This window comes from Anas acuta, chromosome 2, assembly GCF_963932015.1.
Source record: "Anas acuta chromosome 2, bAnaAcu1.1, whole genome shotgun sequence".
NCBI classification, from domain to species: domain Eukaryota; kingdom Metazoa; phylum Chordata; class Aves; order Anseriformes; family Anatidae; genus Anas; species Anas acuta.
Window position 1 is genome coordinate 46,598,415 of NC_088980.1, and position 12,266 is coordinate 46,610,680.

General features: G+C 36.5%; 1 protein-coding gene across 4 annotated transcripts in view; it reads right to left on the reverse strand.

Annotated features, from left to right (window-relative positions):
* The window catches only part of ULK4 (unc-51 like kinase 4), a 246,775-nt gene that overhangs the window by 49,813 nt on the left and 184,696 nt on the right, over positions 1-12,266 (reverse strand). For 3 of the 4 annotated variants that reach the window (XM_068674629.1, XM_068674627.1, XM_068674628.1), the window contains exon 35: positions 7,570-7,755. In XM_068674629.1, coding sequence (XP_068530730.1) covers positions 7,570-7,755 — 186 coding nt within the window. Of the gene's footprint in view, positions 1-5,576; positions 6,285-7,569; positions 7,756-12,266 lie in introns of those variants that run through there. The other variant, XM_068674630.1, reaches the window with a different exon arrangement.

A 12,266-nucleotide genomic window follows, 5' to 3' on the forward strand; every position in this document is an offset into this window, starting at 1 on the left:
GAAAGTAATTAGTCAAGTTAAAATTAACCATCTATACTATGAAGAATGCCATGGGATCTCAAGTGACAATCAGCTACAATATCCACCTCACATCTGGAAATCCTGTACATTACAAGACATACAAATAACATTTTCATACTGTACTTTAATTAATTTTTGAAAAGCTATGTTATTCTTAATACCAAGTAAATGAACAAAAAATAATAATTCATATCTTAGGAATTTGAATTGCTTGTAAAATGTCTGAGAACAAAATGAAATACTATTAAGCTTTGACTATTCAAAATCATACTTTCATTGACTAAATATTTTCTTTACAATTGCTATTGAAAATATTTTATTAAGCTTAAAAAATTCTTCCACAAGGGTTTAATGATGAATGTACAATATTTCATTTACATGGGAATTTGGTAGAGCACGTAAAATATTATAAATTGAACACAAAGTTGAAAATACAGCTTAAGGGACTTAAAAAAATAAAAGAGAGAGAGAAAAAAAATGAATTATTTGGATAAATTGGTCAATATTAGTTTGATTCTCTGTGCTGTAAACAATAAAGTGCAGCAAAGGCACTGCACCACAAGAGAGAACTAGGCCTGCCAAATGCTAAATTTGTTTAAATTATACTATACTAGCTCTATTTAAATCATAGTTTAATTGCTGTTTGAATTGTATTACAGCAGTTATGATTAGCTGCATTCATCTTCTGACTAATTTAAACCAGATTTCCTTAACTCTAAGCTGTAAGCTCAATGTATAGCTCCTTGACCAAAGGACATGGGACAGCCTGGCCTAGCAATTCCGATTCCCAAATTTCCGTGTTGCTTGTTACAGTACATGCATCTCTGGTTAACTTCTTGGGTTTCTTTTTAAGCAGTTTCATTACATTTTAAATCAGTCAACGCATAGGCAAAATTCACAAAGCTGTATTTCAAAACCTACTTTGCAACTAGATTAAAAGCCAAGGTGTGTGAGGCCTGCCTCACCACCCCGGGGCTCTCAGGGAGCACCCCGGGAGGGGCTGGCTGCCACACGGGGCTGCCAGGCGAGCGGTCCATCCCTTATTTCTGAGCCTGCAAATGTGATGGCTTAAGGTTGCCAAGCAACAGCACTGTGCGAACGGCCTCCCTATCTGTGATCTCTGGAGATGCTCTCAAATTTCATTAAAACCTGTCCGTACCTATTACACCAGGGCCTGTGTGGGGTCTGTAAACAGAGGGAGCCTCTCAAGGCTGAGGGAAGAAATAAAGAAATGAAGTGGCATTACCCTTTCCATCTATCTGCTTATGAGTATTTTAAGAAACCCCTCCTTTTTATGATGAGCATAACGTGTCTTAAAGTAGATTCGTGTTTTAATCTTGGGGGAATCTTTAGTTGTTTATGTCTAATAAAATGCATCATCCTACCCAAGGATGTTATTCTATTACAGACTGAAAACAACAGAAGATGGTCTATAAAAAGAGATGCAAGCTCAGTAACAACTGGAAAATAAGAGGTACTAGTTAAGGCTAGAAATTGTATAAGAATCATCCAGATTGTAAAAAACAAACAAACAAACAAACCATTAACAGCAGGTGCTTTTATAGTGAGCATACTTATACATGTCAATGAGCCACAAGTGAGTATTGTATTCAGAATCTAACAAGCATCTCTGTTACAAAATCATCCCTTAGAGCAATGGAATATTATGGATTATCTTAGTAACTAAATTAAATAAAGGCACACTTAAAAGATTCAGATTGCGAGAAAGATGCGTAAGAAGTTTTTCTGCAGCTACCAGACTACTTGAGAAAACTACACTCTCACAGCAGATGTGCCAACAGGTTCACTTAGCTTCATAAAACTCTCGAAAAAGACTGCGGGGAATTGCTGCACAAGCACCTCCTTGTGGCGTAGAATACTTAGAGCTGAAGATGTAAAAGGGACATTATAAATCTCAGGATTTTGCTTCCCCTTCTCTGAGAAGAGCTCCAGGTAGATGTATTTGCAGCAGTCTACTAAGGAGGAAATCTCCAGTAGGAAATTTGACTTTCAGAGGGATTGCAGAGTAGCTATCCTAAATCAAACATCTGTGCTACCCAGACTGTATCTGTCTTCGAGCTCTAAGTATCTTTCCTCATAATGCATAATCACTGATTAAGATAGTGGGGACCTCGTCTGGGGACTATCACAGTAATTATATTTGTTGTATGTATGTGTGTATATACATATATACACACACATTATTTATGTATCTATACATATATGATTTAATATACAAATACAGATTCAGATGTGAACTCAGCAAATCTCTGTATAAAACTCAGAATGATGCCATTGCTAACCTAGCGACAGAACTATTTAGGGATGTATGAATGATATTTTAGACATAGTGACTACTGGTTAACCAGGCTGCAGAGTTCACTGGAAACAGGAAAGTAAATCTGCTTGCAGACACAGAATGATGCTGTTGCTGGGGCACAGTCTGGTAAAGAGAGCAAATCAGTGTTCAATAGCCCTACAATAGAATTATTGAAAGTTATGGACCTCTGTTGCTGTTCAAGTACCATTGATCTAGCCTTTGCACATTTACTATACAGCCTAATACAATTCGAGAAATCCTCATACATATCTCCACAGGGTACTTGACTTTCAGATGATTTCTTAAATAACTTAGTTGCTCAAAAATGAAGGATGAACTACTTTTTAACAGTTATGATACAAAAATTAGTGAAAATCAGGTTCTAGAAAGAAGATTGGAAAAAAAAAAAGTGAATTAAGTAGAATTCAAGTATACTTTCTGACATGTACTTAAGGTAAAAGTCACAGAACAAAAGTTCACTCTCCACAGTGACTGGAGAACTGTCTGTTAGAGCCTGATGCTTATTCATTTTTCTCAGAGGAATTTTTCCTTATTACCAGATGAAATATAGAAGAGTCTTCCCTTGTTTTGAAAGATGAAGTATTTTATTTGTCAGTATCCAGCTGTAAGCCTACAGTGATTATCTGTCCAGTGGGAAGGCATTGGCTAGTTCTATAAAAATGCTAATGATAATTGCTTGCCTTTACATTACATACTAGATGGTAATTTGAGCTGGCAGTTAGTTTTTTTTTTTCTCTGGGGAAAAAGAAATTAAAATCTTCTGAGTAAGGTAGGCAAAAATTGAACTATTTGCTTCCCAAATGAAAATCTCTTCCACTTCACAAAGAAGTACTCAAATGCAGATGATTTACTGAACTGTAACAAGATACATTATAACCTCACAGAAAAGATGAAGTGGTCAGATAGTGATTTCCATGAAGGGTGGTAGGAGACGCTTCCAGAACTAAAAGACGGAACAAGAGCACTCTTCCGACATCACTGTTCAGTTACACAGATGCCACTAAAAGGGAGTACCTGAATAGCAGTATTATTTAACCCCAGACAAAGCAACCAGAATAAGAGTGCTAGTAAAAGGACTGAAAGAAAAAATAAATTTTTTTCTTTGCTTCAATAATTTTATTCAATTTCTGTCCGTTGTATCGATGCCCATGAGAGAACATCCCTGAAAAAGACTAGTTAGCCTGGACCTGACAGAGCCAAACATTTTTAAATGATCCTTATTTATACAGTTTAAAAAGTCATCTCAAAGCACATTTTTTTTTTCTGGTTTTCACTCATAGTAATTTCTTTTTACAGCAAAATCACTACTTGAATACACAGCAATCTATGGTGCTGGTTGGGATCCACCCAAGGGTGCTGAAGAAGCTGTCAGGTGCCTTGGTGGAAGCATTTGCCAGGCCACTTTCAATAATTTACCAGCAGTCCTGGCTAACTGGGGAGGTTCCAGCTGACTGGAATGTGGTGCCCATCTACAAGAACACCAGGAAGGAAGATCCAGGGAACTACAGGCCTACCAGTCTGACCTTGGTGCCAGGGAAGGTCACGGAGCAGAAAATCTTGAATGCCATTACATGGCACATACAGAACACCGAGGTGATCAGACACAGAAACCCACTGCATGGGTTATTAAAAGGCAGGTCTGATCACTATGTGAAAAACTGGCGGGATGGATGGGCCTAAAAGGCTTTTGTGAATGGAGTTGAATCTGGTTGGCAGCCTGTCATGTTCCCCAGGGCTCAGCACTGGGGCCAGTTCTGTTTGACATCTTTATTGGCACTCTTGAGGAGGAAATTGAGTGCACCGTTGGCGTGTTCGCAGATGACACCAAGTTGGGCAGGAGTGTTGATGTACCTGAGGGCAGAAAGGCTCTGCAGAAGGATCTGGACAGTCTGGATCAATGGGCTGTGTCTGGCTGTATGGGATTCAACAAGGCTAAGTGCTGGGTGCTGCACTTGGGTCATAACAACCCCATGCAGTGGTACAGGCCTGGGGAAGAGCAGCTGGGAAATTGCTAGCAGAAAAGGAGCTGGGGGTGCTGGTCGACAACCTGCTCAATGAGCCAGCGGTGTGCCCAGGTAACCAAGACCGACGCAGTCCTTGCACGCATCAGAAATTGTGTGGTCAGCAGGACTAGGGAAGCAATTGCTCTTCAGTACTCAGTGCTGGTGAGACCACACCTCCAGTGCTATGTTTGGTTTGGGGCTCCTCACTGAAAACGAGACCTGAGTTGCTGAAACACATTCAAAGAAGAGCAATCAAGCTAGTGGAGGGATTGAAAAAAAAAAAAAAAAAAGGATATACAAGAAGGTGCTGAGGGAACTGGGGTTGTTTAGTCTAGAGAAAAGAAGATGGGGAGGAGATTGTATCAGTCTCTACAACTCAGGAAGCTGCAGCAAGGTGAGTGTCTTCTCTTTTCTCAGGTGACAAGTGACAGGACTCGAAGAAGTGGCCTCAAGTTGCACCAGGGTAGGTTTAAATTGGATATCAGGAAGAATTTCTTTGAGGAAAAAGTGGTTTGACATTGGAAAAGATTGGCCTGGGAAGCAGGTATTAAAGAAATTTGTGGGTGTAGTGCTTAGGGATGTGGTTTAACCGTGGACTTGTAGTGTCAGGCTGATGGTTGGGCTGGGTGATCTTGAAGGTCTTTTCAAACCTAAATGATTCAATGAAAATGAAGCCATGAAAAAGGGGCTGTTCATGATGATTGCATTCTTCTTGCCCCTGTCTGGCCTATGATCTATGTTTGTTTTAAGAAATTAATGCAACAAAATTGTAAGACTAAGATCAGTGAAGAAAGTGCTGCAAGAAATTTATATTGCCCTGCAGTCAACTTGCTGGACAAAGCTGATAATGAGAAATGACCACGTTAAAAACAAACACAACAATTTTGTCCAAAAAAAAATATTTCCATCTACTGAAGGTAAAACTTCATAAATAAATAATATTAAATTCAAATGCCATATAAAGTTACCACTTCATCAAGATAAGGCCATCTCGTATGTTGACAATTTCTCTGACATGATTGTAAATTGAAGATTCTCACATCAGGATATAGATCTCCATTGACTAACTGGACATATATGAAACTCCTGGACAAAGACTAGCTAGTCCTACTGCTATACCATTTACTTATTTCCAGAAAAGCATGTAATAAAGGCACCTATACCATAAACACATTGAATTTTTTTTTTTTTTACACATTCCTGTCTTACGGAAGCAATGCCTGTGGTCTCTAATAATGAAGTTACTGGGATCACATATCAGAAAGATGCCCTGAACAAGCACTGATTGGCAAGAATGGAAATCCATGCACTTAGTCATCCCCCTAATAAAATATTGCTCAGATATGAGCAATTTATGAAAAAAATGAAAAACGCTGTTCAAGGTTTTAAAATTTAGCATGAACAGATGGTGTGGGCTGCATTCTTGTTGAATAGATATCATTATATTTCAATGTCTTTCATGATTACGACAATTTTGACAAGATAATCATCTCCTCTGAACAGAACTTTTTAAGGTTTGGAGAAATAATTCAAGATTTATTAAATAATCTGTCAAATTATCTATGAACCTTGCTTTCAAAAGAAATCCTATGATCTTATTAAAATAATTACAGAAAATCTGTACCTGATATAAATAACAAGTACCAGCAGCACTGGCATACGAAGGAGATATCTAAAAAGTATAGGAACTTCTAAGATTCAAAAGGTGATAGCATAGCTTTGGTCTCTTAAGATATTCATTAGAAATTTCTGTGCTACATATCCTGTGTGCCAGGTCAACTTCTGAATCATAGTCTTCAAAATGGAGGGAAAGAAAACCATTCTGTAGCTATGTTAAAATGAAATAATCTAGATATATATATTGCAGCCTCCTTTCTCTTTCCTTTCCTCACAGTGTTGCCTCTTTCCTCTTACTTGTCCTGTGGAAAAGCAAAACAAAACAAAACAAAAAACAAACAAACAAAAAACAGTTCTAGGCAGTGCAACAATTACATAAAAAATTAAAAATTAACCTTAAATCTTAAAAAAATAAATAAAAATAAAAAAATATATGTTAGAATTCTCTTTTTAAGAAGAGCAGCATAAAACAAAGGAGATGAGTAAATTCTGATGTGTCAGGACATGTCAAGAATGAGAGAAATTTTGAATTCTAAATGTCACTTCAATTTCTTATATTCCTGTTTCTTCTAGGGAAAAATAGGGCTGAGCAAAATGAGGAAGAAGGGTATAGCTTTTACTTTCTTGTGATTTAAATAAAATAGGAGAAAGAAGACGGGAACAACTCTAAAAGCCCTATAAAAAGGTGACTTCCTCTTAACTCTATAAGATGACTTCTGCTGCCATTGATTATGGCCTTATTCTAGTAGCCAGCACTACAATTGCAAAATTCAAGTGCCTTCTCCTGATTATACTGGGGAATTTACCCTCTTTTAATTGAAAACTCCTGCTCTTGGAGAATAAAGGGTGAAATAATCAAGCACTGTGAGGTGATAGTGGAGGCAAAACTTCTATCAAGAGACTGAGATAAAAAGCATAGTATTATTTAAAAGAATTTCACAGATACAGAAGGTTTTCTATCTAAGCTACTTGAGAAAAACAATGCTACTGTCATTCCACCATGACATAGCTTGACAGAACTAAAACTCCTACACATCAATAACATCAGCAGACTAGCCCATGTATGATTCCTCCTGATTGACTTGCTATTCTAAAACCACTCTAACAGAAGTAGTCCCTATCACTTGGTGAGAATGAGGAGTCAACAGCCAATGTACAAACCTATTTCAAGTATAAAATGGTACTTTATTTACCATTATATCAAGTACTATGCTTCTGAACAGCTATTTAATGCTACAAGGTTATTTCTTTGAGAAGGCGTTCATAAAACTGCCCCAATACTTCATGAAGCTGAAGTACTAAAACAAATATATAAATAACACAAGCTATTTCAATAGGTGAACAGGTAACTGAAATAGGAAAAATTCAACAACTGTTTTGTAAGAAGTTTTAAAAACAGAAGCCTATCTTCTCCAGAGAAATTAATTGAAAGTTAAAGACAGGAAATTTAACTTCACATATTTTGTTTTTAAAATTCCTTTATACACATTTTTTTTTAACTTTAAAAGGCAAATTATAGCTAAAAAAAAATTATCCAACGATACAAAAAACAACAAGGAATTTTCAAATGTTTAGAAGCTGACTCACCAGTCTCTTTATGATCCTCAACAAAAGCTTCAGTTGTCGTGTATCTTTTTTGGATTTCAGCACTTCAGCGAAGCTGTCCATGTTTTCTGGAGACATGCTGTCCTGACTGTTCCCTCCATACAGCTGAACCAGCAATGATAAGCACTGTGAGGCGTTCTCAAATATTTCAATATCTTCACTGGGAAGCTAAAAATGAACAAACAAAAATCAAATTCCAGTTTCAGAAAAAGTGCGTTTTCACTGGGAATTCAGAAGAATGTTAACATTAACACTGTGGCAGGAAAGAATTGTTTCTAGTTGATTGACTCAAAATTCCATTAAACTAGGCTGAATAAAGTGTTGAAAATATAACTAAAATATATCTATTCTTAAGCAGCAGTACAACTATGTCTCAGTTATGATCATATCAAATAGCACATCTATAGAGACATCATAAAAGCACTGAAAACATTGCTCCCAATTTTGTTATTTTCAGACCATATATTTAGCTTTAAAATAGAAAGAGTATGATCCGAAAGTATCATTATAGCCATGATGTCTAATCTTCTGCATAATGCACACCATAAAACTTCATTTAATTATTTCTAAGTCAAGTCCACAGCTCCTGGTTGAGGTAGAGTACAGGGTATGTAATGGATTTTAACTGAACCACATTAGAAAGTATGTTTTACAGATTTAAAATATTTTTGGAGCTCTTTTCTAAATTCCAGCTTATCTATACTGCTTTAAAGAGTGGACACTTGAGCGGGCCCTAGCAATGGGATGAAGGAACTCTTTCCTGGGAAACAAAATCATGGAAAAGATTTGGCGATATGGCTAATACTTATCTTTAAATGACCTTATGGCAGTATGAGAAAACTATCAAAATAATTTATATTTTTCTTTAAAGTACAATCTGGAAATCACAAGCAGAGAGGTTATATTGAGCTTGTATTTGTCATTGTTGGAATAACAACCGGAATGCAACGCTTACTTTTGGCGCATACTACTCTTGAGAGTCAGTGAAAAAATCAGAGACTTCTTGGGAACAGTCAAGAGGATGATAGATTGGAAAACATAACATTGAAAGACAGAAGGAATTCAATCTATATAGTTTATCAAAGGGAGGGCTAAAGGGCACTTGATCATATTCTTTTGTTCCATGTGAGAAAAAAGAAGATGAGGACAGCTTAATTTCTATACCTGAAAAAGGACTGGTATGAGATGTTGGCTCAAAACTTTATCTAAAGCAATTTAGATAAGAAGGAAGATCTAATTTGATTTTCTTTCTTTTTTTTTTTTTTTTTTTTTTCCCATTATTAAGGGCAATTAACCACTGAAACAGCTTCCTCAGAACAGATTCTCCATCATAGACAATTTATATATCACAATAGGTTTTTTTTTCTTTTTTCTTCTAAATAACAACAACAAAACCCTTTACTATAAAGAGGAATTAATTTAGGAGAGTCATAAGTTTTGTGTTACAAAAGACTGACTGACTGACCACAATAGCCTTTTCTGGCCTTACAAACTACAACCTGAACAAAACATACCAGTGGTGATCTTACAAGTAAGGTATATAATGTTTTCACACTTCTGTAACTCCTACACGGTTTCTTAATTCCAAAAATACTAATCACAAAGTAGCTATATTACAGTATGGTTAACAGACTATCCTTACTGACAATTAAAAGCAAACAAATAATCTGTCCAACAATGTGTATATATATATATATATATATATATATATATATACACACACACACATATATCCCTACCTATTGCAATAATAATTACTTGTTTTATCTTAAGTATGAACTTCCCAAGTTTTTTTCATTTTAAACCCTTCCAGTTACTTTAAAGTAATCTGGAAACATACCATCAGACACATACTTCTTAAATATCTGAGCTGCAGGTCCCCAGGGATCTGCATGCAAATTTGAACCTGCTTTCCATTAGCTTCACAGAGCTGGCTGTTTAAAACAGACTGAACTGAGATGTAAGTGCTGAATACATAGCCCCAAGACATATCACATTCTACTTGACCTAATGCTATGCCAGTGACAGGACCATAGCAGCTATTTCTTGCACGGCTTTGCTATATTTTTTCTCTTCATTCCAGTCTATATTCCATATATTTCATTCTTTTCAATATCCAGAGTTATATAATAACATCATCAACATAAATAGCAAGGTTAAAAAGGAAGAAAAGCAACGAAGAGTAACAAGCTTTATAGCTCTCTCTATATCTTCCTTATCAAATCAAAAAAAAAAAAATCCACTGATCTCACTGGAAGCTCTGAGTTGACTTTTACTTCCTTCAATGAAAAATAAAAAACACTATTAGTTAAAGGAAGGAAAGATTACATTACTTTAACATACATCTATTATCCCTTTCATATGCAGCACTGTCTAACTTACAGTTTGTTACCAGATGAGTGCAGACAGGTAAAGCAACCACTCCCTGAAATCATAGCACATGAACTACATTCAGTTTTCAATTGTGGCTAAATAACTAAATAAAAATCAGTGAACATTTGAACAGGTATGTATCTGCCCTGGTGCTACAGCAGAGACCGGTTTCCTGATTTCCATAAGCACAAAATCCTACGCATAATCAAAAATCTCAGTAGCCATACTTGGAAGTGAGACAATTCTCAAGGTCTTTTTCTGAGATGCTTACTAAAACATCAAACTGAGGAAAGGAAAGGTGTTAGTCTCTGCAGAGGACTGCCCCTACAGCAATCTTGCATGAAGAAACACAGAAAGCACCATGTCCTTTGTAGCTCTTCCGGAGACCAGGAGGGCACACCAGCCCGTTCAGTGTTATTCCCGAGGAATCTACACAGCAAGCTGTCTCACCACAAGGCTGTCTACAGCCGGAGTCCCCGGTTAGTGAGACAGTGCCAAGATCAGGAGGAGCTGAGCTTTGGCTGATGGCTTGACTTGCCTCTTCCTGGTATGCCCAACCTTTTACTGTTGTAGCTGCTGTCCTTTCCCCAGAAACCTTCCCCTTCCCCTCCCCTCCCCCCTCAAAAAATAATAATAAAAAATATATATATAAATAAATAAATAAAAAAGATTGATTGATTGATTGATTGATTGTGAAAACCTCCACCCAGTATTTGGCAACCATCCTCCAAACCCAGCCACCAGTATCATGCCAGGGTTCACAGTACTTGCAAGCAGTGGCATTGTGCTATTCTATCACAAATGCCCAAGTCCTTCATCCCCTGCAGGCTCTTCTGCTACACCACAGACCCTTTGAGCTTCAGTGTTACCTATAGTTTGGGGAGCAAGTTGCTGTCATCCTGGAAAATTGTGGAGTTAAATGATAACAGCACAGACTTCGGGAGAAAAAGAAAACAAGTTGGGAATAGGAAAGACAGGATTTTCTTTGGAGGGTCTGAGAATCATTAGCCTGCAGTCTAACCCATCAATAATTAAAGTGTAAGAGGAATTCTCAGCAATGTCCCTCTACAGAGAAAAATGCTTATGCATACATACTCAGAGCTCTCACCATTTTGCTGTTTCACTACTGACAAATAGTAATTTAGATGTTGTTTCATAAGCTGGTACCCTGAAATTTAGAACTGGCTGCCAGTCTGTGTTAGTACTTCCATTAACGGTAATAAAAAGCAGATCTGAAGAAAATTGTAGGCATGAACAAAAGCAATGACTGAAAATATAATAAATAAAGGTAGCAAACCACAGAATGAAAATTCAGTTTTCAAGTAAATAGTATCTCATGTGTAATAGGAACAGAAAGGCTAGAATCATATTGCTAGGCAAAAGAATATAGATGGATGGTCCATCTGTTAATCAGCTGGAATAATATTCTCATATTTCTACTCATAACAATTCAATTTGATATGAAGAAATATATTTCAAGTCTAATGCATTTAGAGTTTTTCATGACAGCATATACTTAAGTTTTTATTCTTTCAGTTGATGAGACACCCAAGAAAAACTGGAGTTCTAACTCTTTAAGAAAAGATCTGCCCCCTAATATTTCATAATTAGCGGAAAGAACTCTAATTGCCTTTAATTTCTTTTCACTTTTTATCAGTCTTAGAGAGGATTATGAATTCAGTCTTTCAGCAAGGATGTTTCTGCTCTCTGTCTTTCTCCATGCAGTTTTTAATATTCCGGGTTACATATAACTTAAAGAAAAAAAAAAAAAAAAAAAAGCATCCTAAAATAAATTAAGGAACAGCCAAATTCATAATTTTTGCCATTCTACAACTCAGAACTGTAGAATGATTTTTCAGTTCAAAATTTTTAAATAATGCTTCAAGACAAGATTTTGTGCAATGAATTTGCACTGCTTTTACTTAATTTTTATGGCCAAGGTATAACCTCCTGTTAACAGGCTTGTAGTGTACAATTCTACTTCATTTCTAAACAGAACCTGCTCTGTGTATTTTAAGGTTAACAGGGTGAAAAGCAGGTTTCTTGTTATTACACATCTATATTTTTGTAGTCTGTTGTCAAAAATACCTGCGTTATGAGCCCACTTGCAGCCTGTTCATGAATTGCAAACCATTGCAAGAAATGTGTGATCATTTCAGCTGAAGTGGCAGTTTTCACACCATTGGAGTTGTTACAGCATCTAATTTTAGAGCTACAATGAAACTGTCTGGATTACCCGGAGGGGACACTATTTCAGTGCATTAATGAGGTTAAACACAAAGAGAGTTTATTACGATAAGAGATAG